Raw genomic sequence first — 23,081 nt, forward strand, 5'->3', positions numbered from 1 at the left:
TGGTCTCCTTTGTGTATAAACCCAGCGCAAAACCTCAGTTACCTAGTTGCTCAGGAGTCTGTGAGCTGGCTGACACAGGAAGGAGAATATGAGTGATCCCATATCATGAGTAGAGTATCACAGTAGAAGCTGTGATACATAGAGAAAGGCTCCATTCATGAAACTGTGCCATTCTGGAACTTGTCGTGTCCCATCGGGGGGGGGGGGGGGGGTGACTTCCAAGGGGTGTCACACCCTGTGGGGGTGCCTGTGACACCCCCCCGCCACCCTGTAGTTAATCACTGGCTATGGGCCAGATTCTCTAATCTTCAAAAGTGATACATTGGGGAGTTATAAACAGCCAGCCGATCAGCTCCTGTCTGACATTTTTCAAACACAGTCTGTAACATGGCAGGTAGGATCTGATTGGCTGGCTGTTTATCACTCTCCATTTTATCACTTTTGAAGCTTAGAGAATCTGGCCCTATGACTCTAAAAGCATACCTCCCAACTTTCCTGGGCACTGTGTCTTGTGTCAGGACATGCCATGCCTTCAAAAAAGGGTCGGGTAGCATCAAAAGGGGGTTTACTGCCATGACCCCCCATTTTCAGAATTTCCATCTGTTCACAGATATCCTCGTAAAGCATTCAATGCTAAGTGTGTCTGATGAGCATGCATCACAAAACAAGATAAAGGTACTTTCCATGGAATAGAGAACAGCACAGCAATTATCTCCTGGTAAGTGGCATCCACCGACTTGTATGTGCCCACTCCTCACAGCCCTCCAGTGTGAATATGTATCCAGCATAGTTTTATAGAATATTAATGTGTGCATAGATGTGTGGGAATAATAAAGTGTGCTGCATGTACGCTTTTACAGTAGTAATTCTTATAGTAACAACTAAACTGTCAAATGCTCCCTTATAAATGGACATAGGTAAAAGCATACATTGCTCACCAATGTATAAAATCAAAATGATGTACTGAGCATCCCTGAACAATATAGATAAACTATTAATCTTCTGATTGCCCATTGTGCTTCTTAACCAACTGCAATTATATTACTGTATCAGTCTGATTAATTGCTGCAGATGTAGTAAGCTATTGATTATAGTGAGTGGGATAAAGAGTATCTACGAGTGATGAAAACTGGGCACTGCAGCTAATGATTCTACACTCCGAGCTGGTACAGGGCTATTTGCCTCTGACCAGTTTAACAAAAGGGAAATGTCCAAATTTGTGTGAATATGATCTCTTAGCAGATATCCAGACACGATTAACTTGCGATGTCTTCATCCAGTCTGGTCTCTTAGTCAAAGTTATAATAAAGACAAAGAGCAAAGAACATGGCAAACATCTGTGGATAAAGGTAAGATAAGGATTAAGGTAAGTCTCATAACAAATTCTATCTATCTATCTATCATTCTATCTATCTATCTATCTATCTATCATTAAGAACATTATATACTGTAGTATTGACAGTTGAATAATTTTATTTATTCTGTTCAGCACATGCTGCCTACATTATTTATTATTATTTATTTACAGTTTCTTATATAGCGCAGCATATTCCGTTGCGCTTTACAATTGGAAACAGTGATTAAACAAACTGGGTAGATACAAACCGACATGGAGGTAGGAGGGCCCTGCTCGCAAGCTTACAATCCATAGGGATAATTGGAGGGATACATAGTGATAGCCAGTTACAGTAAATATCACATCTACAGTAGAGTATGAAGATGATGTATTATGAAGGAGCAAAGAGGAGCTTTTGCTGATTTTAATCAGATTCACATAAAACTATCCCAAATGCATTCAATATTTTTTTTTTGTTAAAGCGATTGCAAAATTCATGCAGTCCTATTACTAGTAACATATGAGCCAAGTTTAAGTGAAGCATGCATCATAATTGCAAACCCACCCAGAACGGCGGAAAGACTTGGGCAGGAAAGGTCCACTGAGAAATGGGGTGTGCTCAGTCACCAGAGAAGGTGTGGCCAACCACCACAGAGGGACGACCCACTTTAATTGTCAGGAAGGATAATCTTACAGGAATATCCTTACCGATACTTTACATGCACTACAGTGGGCAAGCTTCCCAATCAGCAGCTGTTTTAGTTGATACATTTATTAATACAAGTTGAGTATTCCTTATCCAAAATGCTCGGGACCAGAAGCATTTTGGATAATGGATTATTCTGTATTTTGGAATATTTTTATATTTGAATGAGGAAACGTGTGGTATTTATGTTGTATAAGCACATCAAACACATGAAATACACACAAATACAGTATATATTATTTGTGCATGAAACAAGGTTTTAAAACATAAGACAAAGTTTGTGTACAATCTCAGGCACTGAATTTGAATGCCACAATCATTTTCTTGCACATATTTAGTGCCAGTTACATATCATTTCCCAAGTAGTGCCAGTTACAGATGTAGCCAGTAGGTTTAGCAAAGATAAAAGTACATTTTGGAGACTATGCTTTTTGGAATAATTTGGATAACGGATATTTGGATAAGGGGTACTCAACCTGTATATAATAAGCACATTTTAAAAAAGTGATCACATAGAATTACTAAAAAGCTCAGTCTTGGGTAATAGTCACCCATTATTCCTTATTGTTCCTCCATACGGAATCCTGTTCCTAGCACGAACTTCAAATTGTGACCCTGCAAAGTGAACAGAGGTATGTGCACAGATGGACAGGACATATTTGAAACTTGATTGGAGGAGCATTGTCAATGGACACCATTCAGCTGACACCAATCCAAAGGGCACCATCCAAACACTTTGGTGCAGGGCTCTCATGAATTGTGAGTGGTCGAATAAGACTGTCTATCTGTGCACGAACCTCCATCCACTTTGCAGTGGCACAATTTAAAGTCTGTGATAGACGAACAATGTATTTTTTAAGTGAACTGTCTGAAACCTGGCCACTACAGAATGTGTTGAGGCCCACTGGTGTCTTTACCAGACACCAGGGGGCCAATAGGAACTTGGGATTAATACCAAATACAGAATTTGTCTGGTTTATAGCATATATATAATTTAACTTTACCTCAATTCCCAGAACTCCGAAGCCTACAGCTGCAGATATAGAAATGTATTTCTTCAAACTTCTGGCAATGGTAATGAAACAGCCCTAGTGCAAAAGGGGTAAAATAAAATGCAATACCTATCAAGTGAAACATTATTAATCCAAAGTTATAATAGTCATAGTAGTGTCATGATCATTTACTGAACCTCATATTCTTTCTGTAAATTGTTAATTCATTAAAAGTTTTTAAAAGACTACATGGGCATAATTAGATATATTGTAGTTTAAAGTTTAAAAGTGCCCCTGAGTATCTACAAATGGTGTCAAATGTCTATAAATGGACACCTCTTAGCAGTCTCTGCCCCATAGCAGCTGCACTCCCTGCACCTCTGGTAGCTATGCCCTTTGCCAAAGAAAACATATATGTGTTTATATTCAATTAAGCACAAAAGCCTTAATTATATGATGTCTAGGTCGCTGCTATCAACAACCTTTGTTCATCATACTCCTGTGTTTTTCTTCCTTATATCCTTCCACATTACCTGCAACTACAGTCTTTACTAGTCTGCTAATATTAGGACTTTCTTTTTAAAAGAAGGGCACCATTTTCTTTTTAAACCAGGGCTGCCATCAGGGGGGTGCTGTGGGTGCAGCTGTCCCGGGCCCAGGGAAGGACCCGGAGCCCCGGCCACCCATTCTGCCCACTGCACCACACCCTCTGGCCTTCGTGTGCTTCCTGCGCTAAATGCAGAGCAGGATTACTCGGGATAAGCACCCCGGGCCCCCTTGCCCCCGCCACAGTTCGGATCTATTACCGATCCGCTCTGCAGCGCTGCACACACATACACTGCTGAAAGCAGTACTCATACTCACAGCCGCTGGCGCCGCAGTGCAGGACTGGGATGCCGAGCAGGTTGACTGCAGGGGACAAAGAGGTGGGATCCTTGAAGAGGCTGAGGCTTGAGGCTCTGTGTCAAGGTCGGGTGTTGTGCTCAGTGGAGTACGCAGCAGCACAGATGTAATCACTGTGTTGTACTGAGTGACACAGCCTGTCCACCAGCAGCTCAGGAAAGGTAAGACAAGCTGTGTTTAAACTTTTTTTTTTCTCTATAACTGTGGAGGGAGAGAGATTTATTTATATATGTATATATGGGTAGGGGGTGGCCCGGACTAGAAATCAGTCCCGGGCCCCACAATTTCTCGTGGCAGCCCTGCTCATAACAATTGCTGTAGGCCTTCTTCACGGTATCCAGATGGCTGACAGACAATGTCTAGGTCAACAGTCAATAGATCTGCACCATAAAGTAGATATATGTATGTATGGTTGACATGGTCAAATGTCAACACAATTAATGGTCTACGCGAGTTTCTCATGATTTCCCATTATTCTGACTTTTTCATACTTTACATCCATGTGGACTCTTGTTGGCAATAGTAAAGTTTGCTGAGCGCAGCTGTAGCAAAGCAAGAGACCTGTCCCAAAGCAAGCCAGTGCACTAATTGGGGGATCACATGCTCAGATGTGGATATTGACTCCAAAAAAGTGAAACACCTATGTAGTGAAAAACTGATTTTGAACTTTTCATGTGTCAACTATTTCCATGTTGACCATTTGCTTGTGTCAACCTTTTCCAGTGTCATACTTTTGCATGTTGACCTTTTGGGGTCGGCTCTTTGACTGTCGATCTACGTAGACATTTTCTGTGAGCCAGTGGCATAAGTTCGTCACAGTTGCCCAGAGGCAAGATATATATTGGTGCCCCCCCCCCCCCCCACACAAACAAACACAACCTTATATAATATATGTCTGTTCTGAAATATATGTTTTATACACAGAGAGAGAGAGACAACACATATATTTCAGAACTCAGCTACGGAAGAGATATAGATGGCTTTCAATTAACTGATTTAAACTAGCAGGGGAGGAGAGGTGCCCCCTTGGGAGCAGGAGCCCGGCGGCAGATGACTCCATTGCCTCCCAGAGTTCTGCCCCTGCTGTGAACAATACCGTAACCCTTGTATGACAATTCTGTATATTATTTTAAGCATTATAATATATGTTTGCAGCCACAGTATATTTTTGTCCCTGTCCGTAAATAACAGACACTGCACTACAAACATTGGGGTTGCTGCAGAGCCAATCCTCTCCTCTCGCGAGGATGTTTATAAATATCAATATGTTATAGGGCATTACAGCTTGTGACATTTATACATAGTTTTGCATGAAACATTGCTGTCACATTAGTTAGCATTGCTACCTCACAGTGCTGAACTCATGCTTGTTTCCCTGACAAGGCCCTAGTTTGTTTAATCTCCAGGTCTTTTGTAGATTTCCTCCAAAAACTTAGTGGTAGAGGAATTAGCCATTGGCGTACGGGAATGACAAATATTGTCTTTATAGCAATACATTACATGTAAATAATAATAAAGGGGTTGTATAATGTTGAAAACATAGGGCCTTATTCTGGTCGATGCGTAAATTTCCGAATTCTTTCGGATGGCGTTTTTTAACCGTCTGCACATGCGTGGGCAACGCTATGCGCATGTGCCACGCACGGTCTCCGTACTCGTTCTCACTAATACCGTACAGAAATGTGCCCCGCATTCACTCGGGAAATATGGGCGTAATATGGGCGTCATTCGGAACTACACGGGCGTAGTTTCAAAGTGGGCTAAACTGGGCGTAAACATGGGCGTCCACGAGGGACTGCACTAATTCTGGTAGGCGTGCATTAGGACAGAACACCGACTGCAAACGAACCAACAGGCAGGAAATATGCAGTCTCCATAAGCAAGTTTCACTTTGCAGACACCACTCGATCATGCGCTAGGCATTCGGATCGCCCAATTAGTACGGCCGCACCTGAACCACTGTCAGCTGAACACAATACAATCCACTCCTCTACTCATTACTCATTAATTACACTCTTTAACTTCACTTCACATGATGTAAGGGTTAATGTAAAGTGGTAGTAATGTGTTTAATGTGTTTAAGTATCTATTAGGATTTTATTGATTCCAATTACAAACAAACAATTTTTAATGAAGTAGCCTTATTGCATAAGTGTGTCAAGTGACAGATTTATGAGTTCAGAGAATAGTCGTGAGTTTTGCGGAAATACACTGCATCGGTGCGTACGTGCAGCTTCCCGTCCGTTCTGACGCTGTAAGACCGTGCAGAATCTTTGTGTGGCCAATGCACATGCACGGTTTGGATGTTGTCCGTAAACACACCCTCTTCTTAGAGAGCGAGTCGGTCCGTATGTGGAGGACCTGTGGGCGTTTCTTCTTACAATGTCCGCACAGCGTGGCGTGCGTTCCGCTCCGAAACAATTTGGAAATTTACGCACCAACCAGAATAACCTCCATAAAGAGGCAGTTACAGTTTTATTATCTATGTGTAGTTAAGGCACAATACACTATGCGATTTGGGTTTGAATTTACCCAATTCCGACGGATTGGGACGAGAAATTGGGTGAAATTGTCCCAAATCGCATATGTATGACATCGAATGCACGGTCCCATGTGCATCGGATCTGAGTCAGACAGGCTGCACATAAGAGAAGTCATATGTGCAGCTGTCAGCCGCACATTGAGGGTGCTTTTTAGATACAGTCTGATGGCACACACCTATCTGCAGAGCAGGGAAGCGCCAGGCAAGGGGAGGCACTCTCCCTGCTCTGCATCCGTGGCGAGTGGCAGGTTTTGAAAAAAAGAACATGCAAAAAAATGTGCGGCTGCTGAATGGCTGAGAGAGCTCAGCGGGTCCCCATTCATTTGAATGTTCTCTTTTTTAATTCTCCTGCCCTCCACCTGTAGCTCCCTGGAGTTTACATGCAATAAATTGCATGAGATTTATCACATGTAAAAAATGACACACCATTTGCCAAATAGTATGTGAGTCCTCCCGGGCTAAATTTGGGGTAATGAGGGGTACATTTTTGAAAAATTAAAAGAGTTGATGTTGCCCACAGCAACCTATAAGATTCTGTCTATCATTCTAGTATGCATAAGAGAAAATATAGACAGAATCTGGCAGGTACTGTATGTTACCTGATTATTGGTGTAGTCTGGAGTATTTTCCATGCACTTCTCCTTGTCCTTGATTCCTAAAGATAAGACTGGGTTGTCGCGCTTGCAGCATGCTTCAGGCCATGGAGTCATAGGATACAGTTCATGGAAATGGGATCGGTTATCAAAATCATTCAATCCAGAAATTCCACAACAGGACAGCTAAACCAGGTAGAAAAATACAACATAGCAATATTTGGTAACACAGTAATTAAAGAAGAAAAAGCTAAATAATATAAACTCCTATACCTTTCAGACATAAGCCTAAAACCCAGGTTTTTACATGTGAACACTCTGGTATATTCCTGAAAGGGTCTACCCGGGTTGACAGTGCCAAGTCCACAACCCTGCTTGCTGTCAGGGTTATTCCTAGAACCTGCAACCTGGTAGACAAACTGGCATAGATGTGAAAGGTGCGATGACCTTGGCCATGCCTTAATATCTAAGCACCCTCTAAAGGCCAGAAGTCCTGGACAGTGTGAAGGGCGATGACTCAGGGATAACATGACCCATGTGTGAAAGGGCTAACCCCAACTTCAACCCACCCTCTTTGTCCCAGAGCCAAGTTAGGATGAAACAGCGTGATTGTGTTGAAAAAGAAGAATTACAGTAGCTGTTACAGATGTCAAGCAAGCCAAAAGAGCACATTGACAAAGTTATTTTTTTTTATACTGCTTCTGACACTCTCTGCATTGTTATCCCCTAGATAAAGGCTTGTGGGGGTCCTGGGACAACTACATTGTGGGGGCCCCACTAATAAAATTACATCTTGCCTTGCCTCCCCCCCAACCTGGGTATAACCTGTCGAGTGCCGTGGTTTCTGGCTCGACAGTAAGAACAGCAGCTGCCGATGCTCACTGCAAACAGCGCAGCACAGTATGACCCATAAGTCCCTTCATCAGTGGCACAGACATGATGCATCATGGGTCGCTGAGAAGGAATTTAGGAGCCACTCTGTGATGTATGCAGAGTGAGCATTGTCAATCGCTGTTCCAATTTCTGGGCCAGAAACCATGGCAAGTGATACCCAGGTGGCACAGTCCAGAGAAAGGGGCAGCAGCTGTCCCAATTAGAGAGATAGATTACCCTGTTTGGGGGTCCTTGTGTGTGGGGGCCCCAGGACTGCCGCCCCTCCCTTAATCCTGCTCTGGCCACATCCTTATCTCCGAAGACATTTGGTTTTCATAGTATGAGGTAACAGGTGATCCCCAGACAATACCTGCTGAGAGGACTCTTTTAAATGTAGGTGAATCTACATTTAACAAAACAGGGTGAAGCTCCTTCATCTCTGAAATCTGTGATTTTTCTGCAGTGTAGAGTGATTGTCTGCAATCACAATACATGGATCAGCAGAAAATATTTTGAAACACTTTATTTAACGGGGGTTCCTCCCACTTTCTGGGTACATATTTGATATCTCAATGCTGTCCAAAATGTGCAGGATACACTAGCACATGTGGGGGGAAGGGGTTGTGAGTACCCGGACACACTCTTTCATTGAGCAAATGTTTATTCTTAACTTGCCATCATACTACGGCCGGCCTTTGGAGCCTGGTCCCTGCAGCTGTATGCCACATTTCGCAGGTCACAGTGCTGAAGGTACGGAGTCAATATGACACCAATCTCATGCAATTGGGTCCTATTGGTTCTCACCTCCGACTCACAAATCGCTGCATTTTGCCAATGAGGTTGGACCTCATGGTTAAATGTTCCCCAGCAATGACATCCGGGGAGACCTCCTGGAATTTATTCATAGTTCTTCTTTTTAGTAGAGAAATGAAAACCACAATAGCATTGTGCTTTCCCTGCAAACATGACTTTTGTGGCACTATGCCCCCAAACCTGTCACTTCTACCTCCTCTCTGATATTTATATTTTGAATATTAGCACAGACATCTTCAAGCTATGTTTAAACAATTGAGTGGTCAAGAAATGAATCTAGCTCCTGTCACCGCACTGTGGGGGAGACGGGCAGTGTACAGTCATGATGCCAGTAGTGGATTTGTCACTAGGCACTTGAGGCACAGATGAGGCCGCTGATTCTTTTATTTTTAATTTTTGTCATCATTACAATTTATTATATTTAGCAACTGGTAGGGGTAGTGGGAGAATCAAGGCTAGTAAATTGGGTTGAAGCCAGTGGTATGGAGGGGAGGTGGTTGGATCAGCTTTGGCGGTCTAGAAGCATTAGGACTGGCCCTAACATGAGAGGGGTTAGGAGAGCAGTGACATAAAGGGGACACCCCTACATGAAGCTTCCTTTGCAACTTTATTAATAAAAAAGTGCAATATGCCTAGATAACCTACATAATTCTTACATCTACACTGTGAAAAAGATGGTTGCAAGAATATGATCATATAGTACTGCATCCAATTGTTATAAATGAGCTACCCCTAACATGCTAGCAACTGGATTTGGGAATTTTTCAGGCCCCATGGAAACATATACACATTAAAGTCATTCAATTACAGTAACAGAGATATCACTATGGCAACTCCCAGTATGAAAAACCTCAAACTATAGATCTAATGTAAACCAGAATTACATAATTTAAATAATTTATAACTTTATATCAGATCTCAATAAACCTTACAGCAATCATAATGGTGTTCCAGGACTGGCTGAAAACTTCAGAAGAGTTGTCTCCTTTGTAATACCTCTGCAACTCGAGCAGAAAATGATCTTCTTTGAGCTGTTAAAATGTTAACAAAAATTAGAGTTAGGATTAAAGGACTCAGTGAATAATTAACACCTGTTTGATCATCTGCAAAATTGCAGATGACTGGGATCACATAGCCACCATTGCTCTTCGCTGTTATCTGCAAATCCATATGCAATTCACTCACTATTGAATGCTTTTCTCTGTCTATGCAAATGTGAGAAGCTCAGACCCTTCCACTACACTGCGACAGAATCAGGCTGATCAAGGCCGGTGCTGATGCCACAGACTCTCTCTGGAAATGGCTGTACTTGCATTTTTTCCAACACTCCCAGAAAATGGCAGGTTAACACCCCTAAATGGCGACATCCTGTCCAATTCGTGAAGGGATTGCGACTAGATATTTTTAGCTATTTAGTTGCTATTTTGGCTCATGCATGCGTGCAATGATTTCTATGCATGCTCAGTCACTCTATAATTGCTAGGATTGTGATTTAGCACGAAATTGATCAGGGGTAAAATGTAATAGGGTGCAATTTTTAGTAATGTGCGATTTCTTTGGTCAAAATCGGCCAAAACAGTGCGCTTTGCCGTGAAAAAAAAAACACCCCCTCTTTAAATGACATCCCCTTTTCGGTCGAAAATCGCACATATGACATTTGCGATATGTTGCAATTTTTTAGCTGTCCCAAAAAATTGCACCTATTACATCTCGCCCCAGGTCTGAATAACCCCCTCAGTAACAAATTCTAAAGCTTTAGATATAAATGAAACATTTAAATCCATACTGCTAATGGCAGAGTTGTCCTGTTCGTCACTAAGGGCCTTATTCTGGTCGATGCGTTAATTTCCGAATTCTTTCGGTTGGCGTTTTTTAGCCGTCTGCGCATGCGTGGGCAACGCTATGCGCATGTGCCACACATGATCTCTGTACTCGTTCTCACTAATACCGTACAGAAATGTGCACCACATTCACTCGTAAAATATGGGCGTAATATGGGCATCATTCGGAACTACACAGGGGCGTAGTTTCAAAGTGGGCTAAACTGGGCGTAAACATGGGCATACACGAGGGAGTGCACTAATTCTGGTAGGCGTGCATTCGGACAGAACACCAACTGCAAACGAACCAACAGCCAGGAAATATGCGGTCTTCATAAGCAAGTTTCACTTTGCGGACACCACTCGGTCATGGGCTAGGCATTCGGATCGCCCAATTAGTACGGCCGCACCTGAACCACAGTCAGCTGAACACAATACAATCCACTCCTCTACTCATTATTTATTAATTACACTCTTTTTTATTATTGCTTCAATTGGAACCATTGCAGCCTAAATGGACCATTACTAAACACACAAATATATGCTGAAAGCACGGCTGGGTGAAGGGTAATGTAAAGATGTAGATAGTGTGTTGGTGTGTATGTGTGTGTTTGCATTTGAAGAATAATTTATGATACATGCATACATAACACATGGGCGTAAAGGGGCAAGAAAGAATGTTTGGAACGTTGCATGATGTAAGGGTTAATCTAAAGTAGTAGTAATGTGTTTAATGATCAATTCGAAAAATAATAGATGACCATTAAAAACAATCCCTTTTTAATGAGGTAGCCTAATTGCATAAGTGTGTCATGTGTGTGATGTATGAGTTCCGATGATAGTAGTATGTTTTGCGGAAATACACCGCATCGGTGCGTACGGGCAGGTTCCCGTCCGTTCTGATGCTGTAAGACCGTGCAGACGCTGTAAGAACGTGCAGAATATGTGTGTGTCCACCGCACACGCAAGGTTTGGATGTCGTCCGTAAACACGCCCTCTTCTTAAAGAGTGAGTCCGTCCGAATGCGGAGGACCAGTGGGCGTTTCTTCGTACGATGTACGCACAGCGTGGCGTGCGGTCCGCTCCGAAAGAATTCGGAAATTTACGCACCAACCAGAATAACCTCCTAAATACTTACCATGTTCTGATAAGTCAAGGCCAGAATAACACCAACAAGTTCCACAGTGAAGAAAGTCAGTACAAGTATAAAGAACTGTAACAGAAAATACTTTTTTAATTAGATGAAAACAAACTTAATATATACAAAATAAACACATATGGTAAATTTACTAAAACTTAAAAAAAAAATTAAATAGGTGATGTTGCCCATAACAACCAATCAGATGCTATTAATTTCTATGTTGCTAAAGAGAAATGTTTCATTTCATTGTTAGAAGTTTTATTAAATGTACCCCATTATGTTTATGATTGTAGGTAACAGCTGCGTGTGATTTGTTTGGTTTATATATTTTCATTACGCACAATGTGATTAGATACTGATGCGGCCACATCTGTATACGGATCTGGATCATTTTGTTACCAAGAAGCAGTTTAGTATAGAATAAAAATAAGGAAAGGTTGCAGTTTACAGTAGGCTATGTTAATGTTATTACAAGAAAAATGGGGACAACTCCAAGTTCCTGTGGTGGTTATGGGTGGGCCCCAATGACAACTATGACTACTGTATGGTGGTATTCTGGGTAATTAATGAATTACAGTACTAATATTTTTTAGAGAATATGCACAGTATAAATAAGAATAGAAAAGCCTTTCTATCTTCAATTCTGCAAAGTCTAAAGGACAATTACATACCTCCCAACTTTTAGGCTGATTTATGCCTGGCCAAATTTAGGGGCATGGCTAGCCATAAAGGGGGCGTGGCCTGTATGTGCATCTTCCTGCGAGACCATGCGTTTTGATGCTGTGGGTGTATGGCCCAGAGGCTCTGTGAGCTGCTGGCCAGCCCCTCCGCCTGAAAGAATAGACTCTGTGCCTCTATTCACGGACTATAGGGGGGACTCTCAACTGCCCCTCCCCCCCCCCCCCCGCCGCGGGACACTGCCGGCCGCGGGAGGGGCGCGGGAACGTCCCAAATTACCGGGACGTTCCCGCATTAAGCGGGTCAGTTAGGAGGTATGCTATTAACACTGCTTCCCTGTTGTTATCACCCGGACAGTCAGCTTCTCTGCTCTTCCCACCATGGGTGACAATTAATGAGATGCGAAAATGTGATTTTTGCGATTTTTAGGCAAAAAACGTCCGAAAACGCACTTTTTCCTGAATTCGCATATTTAATGAGATGCGAAAACCGGCAAAAAAAACCAACATTTTTTTTTTCCCGCGAATTCGTACATTCTGAAAGTGCGATTTTTAGTTGCGCTGGAACTCACATTCATATGTTTTCCCATTGAAAAGTATACAATTCACATATATAATGAGAATTCGGGAAAATGTGTCTAAAAATCGCAACACATGCAGACCAGGTTCTGACAGGCGTAATAAAGTTATACTTTTCTGTGTGTGTGTGTGTGTCTTTAATTTGAACATTCTTTTTACAGGGGGACTAAAAGTCCTAGCGGGCCCATTAATGCCCCACATGCGGGAATTTGTGGTTCTCCAAGTCCCAGCATGCGGGGGAGGTCTGCTGGCACTTGTAGTTCACCTGTATAAAGCAATGTTAGGAATGTCTGATTTAACCCTATCAGGCCGGAGTCCAATGCCCTGGGACGCCGGTGACAGCCCCAGGCTTCAGCCCTGGATGGGTGAAGCATTGGGTGGGGACTCCTTTATTGGGGGGTTTCCCCACTCCTCCAGGTACCCCGTCCAAGGCTGACCAGCCGCGGGGCTTATGTTTCAGCCGGGGGACCTTATGTAAAAAGTGCTGGTTTCAAAATACAGGGGAGATTTTTTGTCCCCCGTATTGTGGATCCAGGACCGGTCCAAGAGTCCGGAGCTGGTTTCAGAAATACGGGGGACCCCTACTCTTTTTGTCCCTCCTCTTTTTGGAACCAGGTCAGGCTCAATGAGCCCGGGGCTGGTTATGCTCAGGAGGGGGGACCCCACGCCATTTTTTTTTAACACAAATTCGCACATTTCCTCAAATTTGCACATTTTCATGCCTAAAAATCGCACATTTACTTGACTAAAAATCGCACATTATCGCACTTTATTCGCACCTTTTTGGCTGGAATAAGCACCTCATTAAATATGCGAATTCATGGCAAAAAATGCTATTTTAAAAAGTGCGATAATGGCGAATTTGAAAATGACTACAAATCGCATTCTATTAAATGTCACCCCATGGTTCTTATTCAGATCAGATTGCAGTACAAATTTGTTTGGAAAATGGGCAAAACCATGTGCACTGCAGGTTGGGCAGATGTAACATGTGCAGAGAAAGTTAGATTTGGGTGGGGTGTGTTGAAACTAAAATCGAAATTGCAGTGTAAAAATAATGCAGCCAGTATTTACCCTGCACAGAAACAAAATAACTCGCACAAATCTTACTCTCTCTGCACATGTTACATCTGCCCCACATTCAGTGCACATGGTTTTGCCCATGTGAATTTGTACTGGGATCAGTTCTGAATAAAGGCTATGTGCCGCTCTATCTCCTAGCACTGCCCTCATGCTGTCCAGAGTACTCCTCAAACCTGGTACCCAGGGCACATGCCTGGCTCCATTGACTTGCATGTTATGAATTAACCATAAGCGTCAATGGAGCTTCCTTCATTATCGGGGAGAGGTGCAAGTGTCATCACACTTTCGGCACCTTAGTCCGTTTGGTGTTGGCCTTTTGGTTTTTTTTTTTTAACCCCCTGGATGCCTACTTGAATCAAGGAGGACAGATCTAGGTACTTCCTCAGTTTCACGGCGGCAGCTCTACTCTACGCTGATAACGTAGCCTAAGCTACGTTGTCAGCGTAGCCAGCACCGTGAAACTAAACTGGGAGCACGGGAGCAGGGTGAGGGGATTTTATACTTACCATCCAATCCCGCGGCGTCCTCCGGTCACCGATCCCCACGGCCCCGGCGGCAGCTTTCAGTCTCCCTCCTCCATGACACTCCCCGGTGCCAGCAATGTACGTAATTCAGCGCATTGCTGCTGGGGGAGCATCACATGTTTTCCCTGCTTCCCCAGAAGCACTATGCTAATTGCATACATTGCTGCTACCGGGAGTGTCATGGAGGAGGTGAGCGCCAGGAACCAGCGGGACATGAAGGAGGTGAGCGCCGGGGACATCGTTGAGAGTAAGTATAAAGCACTGCAGTTCACACACACACACTATCAACACACATTTCATACACTTACATAATCATATCCCCACTAGAAGAAGGTTTTAACCCAGTATGGACCCTGTTTGCTGGGCAGTATAAACGTGTAACCCGGGTCAAGCAACCCTAGTCCCGTTCACACTATAGGGAGGAGGCAGCATCCGCTCCAAGCGCTGCTCCCTCCCCCACCCCTGATGATGTGCCAATGCTCTGCCCCGCCCCCTTCCTAGCATCAGCGACCCACTTTATTGCTCACTGTGGGGGCTAATCATCCCAAATGTTTAGTCTTTCCTGGAACGACTCCAAATCTTGGGTGCAACCCGGTATTTGCATTGTGAAAGGGGTATAAATGAGCCAACCACCATAGACCTCATGTCCATATACGGCCGAGTTCTATTGATGGAGTACTCATTCATACACTGGAATGCGGCTGATATGATTGATGCCTGTGAATGATCGACGAGAACGTGGTCGACAGTAGCAAGGTCAACACGAGTTTTCATGTTTTTTTGGTGCAGGTCCACTTGTTGCATACGTTACTGTCCAAGTGGACATAGAATTAGATTAAAGTAGTGTGCCAAGCACAGTGAGCCATGCAAGGGGACACTGTGCGTATGAACAGTGTCCACGGGGTCCCATGTGACATTCGGCCCTAGGAAAACATGAAAATTTGTGTCGACCTTGCTTCTGTCAAACACGCTCCCGTCGGACATTTACAGGCCTCGATCTCCTGTCACTGTCTAACTAGACATGGTCGACTAAGTTTAGGAGTCTAACTAGATGTCTACGACCACTAATGGTCAATCATGGTATTGTTGACCTAAAGATGGTCGATGCTTTATCCCAGAACCAAAAAGTGATGATGGGGTAGTTATAAAGGGAAAGATTACCGATAGTTGGGTTTTTAAAGAATTGAGCAAAAAGAGGGTTTTAGGATTAAGAAGCTATAATTGAAAATGGACTGTAATGAGAAATAGCATAGCTATTAAAGGAGCATGAATTTGATTTGAAGGAGTGCGAGAACATCTTTGAAGGTAGCAGGTTTGTCTTGTCAGGGCAGTAAAGGGTGCACATAGGGGACAGGAAAGTGGGGATGCAAAGAAGTCAGAATCAGGATAATAAAGATGGAATATGACACTGAAGGGTTGGAGGATGACAAGGAAGAGATGAAAAAGAGAATTGCGTTGGGAGGGGACAGAACTGAAAGGGAGATGGAGTCAGGGAGAAAGCAGGGACAGAGATGAGAGTGAAGTCTTATACATGCCCCATTGTAGTGATACCCTCACCTTCTTATCCACAACCTCCCTGACAGAGAAGAGGGACAGATGGAGTTCAACCTAGAAGATTTCCTACAGTGTAAATGACCTGGATAAAATTACTGCCTAATATTTATAAACCAGGATCCCTGATAACCCCAAAACGGTTATTCTATTTCCTGCTGAGCACATAATAGTACCCTATGAATTATGGTTATAATGCTGTATACTTATTTCTGCTCAAAATGTATCTAACCCTTTTTTAAACGTATCCATGAAGTCTGTCATCGCAACTTTATTAGGCAGAGAATTCCATAACTTTGCTGCCCTGGCTATAAAGCGACCACAATAGCTAATAACCTTTCAAATCACGGTTCAACCCAATAGCAATAGTATAATAACAGTAATAGCCAATGTGATAAAATAATTTAAACTTGTTGTTTATTTAAATATCAAAATATATACTGTTTTATGCACATTGTATTTAGTTAAACTCACCAATAACAAAAGTGGTTTATTCTCTCTTATTGCCCCAAAACATCCCAGGAATCCAAGAAGTGCTAAAGACAGTCCCACAATGAGCAGGATGTAGCCACCAGCACTTAGTAATGTATTAGAAGTAAAAAGACTCTGGAATCCATCAGGGTCTGCAACAATCCAAATACCAACTCCTAAAAGGCTGATTCCTCCCAACTGCAAGAAAGTGGAGGAAATTGTAGTAACTAAAAAAAATAGGGAATTAAATGGAATGGCATCAGTATGTAGAATATTTACTAAAGGTTCTTTTTAGTCAATGTTTATTGAATTTTGCTTGATGATGATCAATTAAAACCGCATCTTCTTAATTAATGTTGGGCTTCCTTGGCTAAAACTGATTTACTGACAGGTTCATTTGTAGATTCATTTTAAATGTTACTAAATGTGTGTTCTAGTCCTGGAAGTTCAACATTGATTAAGAGCTATTTTAAATTGATCAACATCATCAAAAATTATATGAATATATAATTGGTCTACATTCACAGTGAAAACAGTGACAGTAATGTATGTGGACACAATAATTACTCATCAACAAGACATCATCAAGCATGAGAGGTAAGAGGGGAACATGAAGGGTGACATTTAATAGGATCCGATTTTATCTCACTTTCCAAATCGCCCATTATCGCACTTTTTAATATCGCATTTTTGCAGCGAATTCGCATATTTAATTAGGTGCGTATTCCGGAATGAAAAGTGCGATTAAGTGCGATAATGTGCGAATTTTAGGCATGAAAATGTGCATATTTGAGTAAATGTGCGATTTTGTGTTAAAAAAAAAAAATGGCGTGGGATCCCCCCTCCTGAGCATAACCAGCCCCAGGCTCTTTGAGCCGGACCTGGTTCCAAAAATACAGGGGGGAAAAATCTGGGGGTCCCCCGTATTTTGAAACCACCACCGGGCTCCAACAGCCCGCTGTGTCATGCCACAGCCGGGGGACACTTTTTATATAAGGTCCCCTGCCTGAAACATGAGCACCGTACGGGGTACCTGGAGGAGTGGGGACCCTCCCAATAAAGGGGTCCCCCCCAGGCTTCACCCGTCCAGGGCTGAAGCCTGGGGCTGTCACCGGCGTCCGTGGCCTGTGGACACCGGCCTGATAGGGTTAAATCTGACATACCTAACATTGCTTTATACAGGAGAACTACAAGTGCCAGCAGACCTCCCCTGCAGGCTGGGACTTGGAGAACCACTTGTAGTCCACCTGTAAAAAGAATGTTAAAAGAAAACACTGGCCATGAACGCCGGTGACAGCCCCGGGCTTCAGCCTGGGGGGGGGGGACCCCTTTATTGGGGGGGTCCCCACTCCTCCAAGTACCCCGTCCAAGGCTGACCAGCCACGGTGCTCATGTTTTGGCCGGGGGACCTTATATAAAAAGCATCCCCCGGCTGTGGCATGACACCGTGGGCTGTTGGAGCCCGGTGCTGGTTTCAAAATATGGGGGACCCCCAGATTTTTTGTCCCCCATATTTTTGGAACCAGGACCGGTCCAAGAGTCCGGGCTGGTTTCAGAAATACGGGCGATCACTATGCTTATTGTCCCCCTTATTTTTGGAACCAGATCCGGCTCAATGAGCCCGGGGCTGGTTATGTTCACACCATTTTTGTGGTTTTTGTAAAAAAAAAAAATATTTACACATTTTTTTACACTAGACCATGCACAGATCTCAATGATCTTGCAGGGTTCTGGCCGATTCGCATATCAGAACACATCTTCCCGAATTTGCATCTAATTAAATATGCGAATTGTATACTTTTCAATGGGAAAACATCTGGATGCGAGTTCCGGCGCGAATAAAAATCGCACTTTTAGAAAGTACGATTTTGCGGCAAAAAAACACATTTTTTTTTGCAGTTTTTCGCATCTCATTAAATATGCGAATTTGGGAAAAAGTTTTCAGCCGTTTTTGTCGAAAATATCGCAAAAGTCACATTTTCGCATCTCATTAAATGTCACCCACAGTATTTAGTTTCAAACAAAAACTATTCAGATTGTTCTTGTTTTTAGAAATGACTTCTTTTACTGTATGTGTATACCAACATTTTATGAAGGTATAGGGTGGCAGAAAGGACATCAGAGGATCATTCATGCTTGCCAACAGTTGTGTATGCAAATTCACAATCTCTTAACAGAATGTTACTAAACTAAAGATAAAACACGTGATATTGTTTTCAATTACATGTATCCCAAATTTGCAGGTACTATATAGTCCAACAAAAGTGGGATAGGCTCAGCCAAATGTGGTCTAATCTGGGTGGATCAGGGTGGGGTTTGAGTCGATTGAGGCGAGGTTTGGGCATATCTGGGATATAGCAAATTTTGCACACAACAAATAAAGGCAAATATTTGTCAACATTCATTTACATTTTTCATTGCTGAAAAATGTGTTCCACAAAATAAAATTGTGCACTTCACTGCAAAACTTAACATATACAGGGGCAGATATAATAAAGCTGGGTACACATTAGACAAGACATTTATTAGGCATGATAACAATGTTTTTGATGGCATTTTGTGCATAATATAGTCTAGTGTGTACACACTATATCATTAAAGATGTGCACTCCCATGTCTTTCTGGAAGAGGAACCCTCAACTCTCTGCCATGTATAGACTAAGTTAGGAATTGTCATAAGCATACATCCTGCACCACAACTTTGTATCCATAACAATGGGGTATTACAGTTGGCATCACAAACAGGATACACAAGGGGAAATTTACTAAGATGGGATGTTGCTATGGGCAACCAATCAGAATGTACTTATTTATTTAGCACCTTCTAGAAGATAATAGGTAATATCTGATTGGTTGCCCAAAGCAACATCCCATGTGAAATATAAATCCCATCTTAGTAAATTTACCCCACAGAGTCCAAAGCAAACAGTAAAGACATTGAATTAAAGCTTAAAACCTGAGCAATGTGATTTCATGCTCCTTTAAAGAAAGGAAGCCTGTAGAACTCATGTTGAAAAGACTTGGGAATACTTTTGAACTCAAAATGCAGTTCTATGCTAGAAAGCTGCAACAAAGAGAGTTACTTCATGATTTTGCCCTCACACTGCAAGAGGAACTCCAGGCCATCCATGATACTGACCTGGAAGAAATCTGTCAAATCCTGAAAGGCATAAGAGAGTATAGCTATGCCATATGAAGCAAGACAGTCCAAATGTGCAGATCCAAGATCGATACTTCAGAATCAAATAAAGTGGTTGTCACACACACTATAGACTCTACAAAAGTGGGCAAATTTGTTTGGTGTAACAGAAAAAGTGGCATAGAAGCTATCTCTGGTCTTGGTGGGATTCTATTTATAGGCAATTGGGGTTCTAGGTATTGAATAGGGTGGAAATTGACTTTGATTAACCTAGTAGCAATAAGGAGGCCATACACTGCTCCAATTTCTTGGAGCAGTGTATTGGTATCTGATCCTCCTGAATCGAATGCAATACATTGCTTGTGGTCCTTCTGCATTTGTCCTATTGCATGCAATCCCCTTTCTCTGCTGCAGGGAGGGGGGCAATGTCAGAGATCATACAAGCAGCATGTATGATATTTTGCACCGATCACATGCGCGCGGGAGCACGGATCGAATATCAACACTGGTCGGCATTGGGTGAAACAGGACCTGTGTATGGCCACCTTTAGAAGCCCATGATGATAGCCTAGAGTAAGGCTGAACCAGGTGTACATGATGGTTTTAAAGTTTTTCTGTATTTCACGGATTGGATGAGTGTGTTATCTATTTATTTATATACATTCACTACCTCCAGCAATAGCAATGATGCACCGATGTTTCTCCAAAGTATATAGTCAAAGTCAGGGGAGAGGTGGATGGCACTCAAAGTCGATAATGGTTCAAATAAGGAAACATGTAGTCAGGATAGAGCCAACGAGTCGGAACTCTTGTTTCTTGGTGCAGGGCTAGGTGACTGATGCCACTTAGTGGCTGGTGTATAGCTAGATGGTCTTTGTCTAGTAAGTGTTGCCTCCGGTTGTTCTTCTGCAGACAGAATGTGCTTCACCTGGATGTTTCCATACAGTGTATATCATACTACTGCACAAGCATCCACTTGTCTATATGCATTGGGACCTTATATGGCTCACCTACCACAGTGTAACCTTTGTAGTGTGCCCAACATGGCTGCCTCATCTGGTACACTTGGGGATGGGATGAAAAATGCATGCACTTTACTGTCTTATTGGGACCCTACTCTACACTGCAATCACCTTATTTTGTGTCGTTTCTTGTAGGGGTAAACTCTTCCACCCAGGGTAATCCTATGCAGTGCACTGAAGATGGCTGCCTCACTCGGTACCTTGTTAGGGTGGAATACACAACAAATGGAAGTTATAACACTACATTGTTCCTACTGTGCTCTCAATGCATTCTTTTATGTCTGTGTGACTTATCTATTGCAGTACTAATGCAAATCCTATGTATTATGTGCATTATTTTGATGTCTATAAAGTCCCTTGAGTACTGTTGGAGAAAGTGCGCTATGTAAATAAAACTTACTATATGTATTATATAATGTAAGTAATAATAATAATAGTTTTATTCATATATCCCTATTTCTCCAAGAGGACTCCTAGGCGCTGTTCATATTTAATGAACATAATACAATATGTAGAATTGAATACTTACAAATATCAATGCATTGAAGAGAAACATCATATACTTCATGAAGAGTAAGATCCCCATCTCCTGTGCTTGGTTTACCTAAAAAGCACATTTTAAAAGGTAAGCAGTTGTAGATGTAGATTTGTGTATTTATTTATTTATTTATGTGTGTGATATATATATATATAAATATTTGAACATACTGTAGTCCGCACAGAAATAATATCTTGCAGTAAGGAGCACTCACCAATCAAAAATGTAGTTCAAAGTTCTTTTTAATCCATGAAAAAGAAAGTCAACGTTTCGACACTCTAGGGATCTTTGTCAAGACAGCAATAACAGCAGCATCAGTACATCAGGCAGGCTAGATATGATATATATATATATATTCCAAAAATGGACGTAACTCTGGGTCTTAGTAATCAAAACTTAATCTATGTGCATATACAGTACGTCTACAGAGTTTCCGGGCCTCAGCCAGTCTTCAGGACACACTAGTACAAAAGATGTGAGTAAAAACAGTGCTTAAATACATACTTACAAGCCTGGGACCCATTGGGCTGCTCCGTCCTCCATCAGGGCCACCGGTGACGACTTCCGGTATCTACCCGGAAGTGCCCGCTCAGGTCTCCGGCCGGGGAGAGGGCACACACTAGGGCAGTGGTTCCCAAACTGTGTGCCGTGGCTCCCTGGGGTGCCTTGGGACACTTGCAGGGGTGCCACGGGGTGGTGGTCCAGGACCAATTCAAATGATTTATGATCAATTATTTATGGACAAAACCAGAGCTGGTGACTGCCAATAATAAAATGTGTACAAACAGAAGCACAGTCTGCCCTTTACCACATAATGGAACCTAAAAATCACAAACAAACACAATCTACTTCATTTTATATTTATTTTTTCTGCATTTTTGGGGGCCTAGGGGTGCCCTGGAAAAATTCTAATGCTCTAGGGTGCCATAATTCAAAAAAGATTGGGAACCCCTGCACTAGGGAATAACAACATAAAATGATAATTCAAACAAATTTGTGCATTTGTGCATCTCCATTACAATGTCAAAGTGCATATTCTAAATAGCGTATTTAAAATTAAAATCCAAAGAGCAAACATTATAAAAAACGTCCTTCCTTCTCCGATATCACTGCTAGGTGGCATTGTGACATCATTCACCTTTACCATATATCTCTGTTCAATCAACTTAGTGTTATATAAAACTCATTCAGTCATTGTGTATCAATTTTAAACATTAAAATCATGCAGCCTCCTTACTGGTGTCATGTTTCCACATAAGACTCTGCCACAGCGCATGTCAGGAAACATATTTGCTATAAAGAATGTATTTATAAATCATATATTATTAGTAAAATATATATTTAATAAAATGTATACAAGTGAGCATCACACACCTTAGATATTTATATGTATGTGTAATGGGGTGTTTTTCTGATTATACCGAATCGACTGCACTGACTGCATACAGATGAAAATGTTTTTACTTTTGTTTTAAAACAAATTGTATTAAATACTGTTTGTACAGTGATCTTGTTAGTATATTACTACGATTCTTTTGGTGGTGGATCATTCTAAATAGTGGCGCGCTCTGTCTTCTATCTTTTCCTTTTATTCCCTATTTCCCCAGCTAACGGGGAACTGACAGAGTGCTGCCTAAATTATCTCATCTAGCGCATTGAAAGGGTATCCCACTTGTGTGTGTGTGTGTATATATATATATATATATATATATATATATATATATATATACTAGGTGATTCATCGCGCCCTACGGGCGCTCTTCACACCGTCATAAGGG

General features: G+C 42.2%; 1 protein-coding gene across 2 annotated transcripts in view; it reads right to left on the bottom strand.

Annotated features, from left to right (window-relative positions):
• Nucleotides 1-417: 417 nt before the first annotated feature.
• LOC146060227 (tetraspanin-18B-like) overlaps nt 418-23,081 on the bottom strand; it is a 142,122-nt gene continuing 119,458 nt past the window's right edge. Inside the window, exons 1-8 of one of the 2 annotated variants that reach the window (XM_083173217.1) lie at nt 21,518-21,789; nt 21,295-21,369; nt 16,608-16,802; nt 11,717-11,791; nt 9,691-9,789; nt 7,079-7,258; nt 3,047-3,130; nt 418-1,337 (exon numbers count right to left, since the gene is read on the bottom strand). In XM_083173217.1, the coding sequence (XP_083029343.1) occupies nt 1,290-1,337; nt 3,047-3,130; nt 7,079-7,258; nt 9,691-9,789; nt 11,717-11,791; nt 16,608-16,802; nt 21,295-21,351 (738 nt within the window). In that variant the 5' untranslated portion in view covers nt 21,352-21,369; nt 21,518-21,789 and the 3' untranslated portion in view covers nt 418-1,289. Of the gene's footprint in view, nt 1,338-3,046; nt 3,131-7,078; nt 7,259-9,690; nt 9,790-11,716; nt 11,792-16,607; nt 16,803-21,294; nt 21,370-21,517; nt 21,790-23,081 lie in introns of those variants that run through there. The other variant, XM_083173216.1, reaches the window with a different exon arrangement.

The sequence above is a fragment of the Crinia signifera genome, chromosome 2 (assembly GCF_055691185.1).
Source record: "Crinia signifera chromosome 2, ASM5569118v1, whole genome shotgun sequence".
Classification (NCBI taxonomy): Eukaryota; Metazoa; Chordata; class Amphibia; order Anura; family Myobatrachidae; genus Crinia; species Crinia signifera.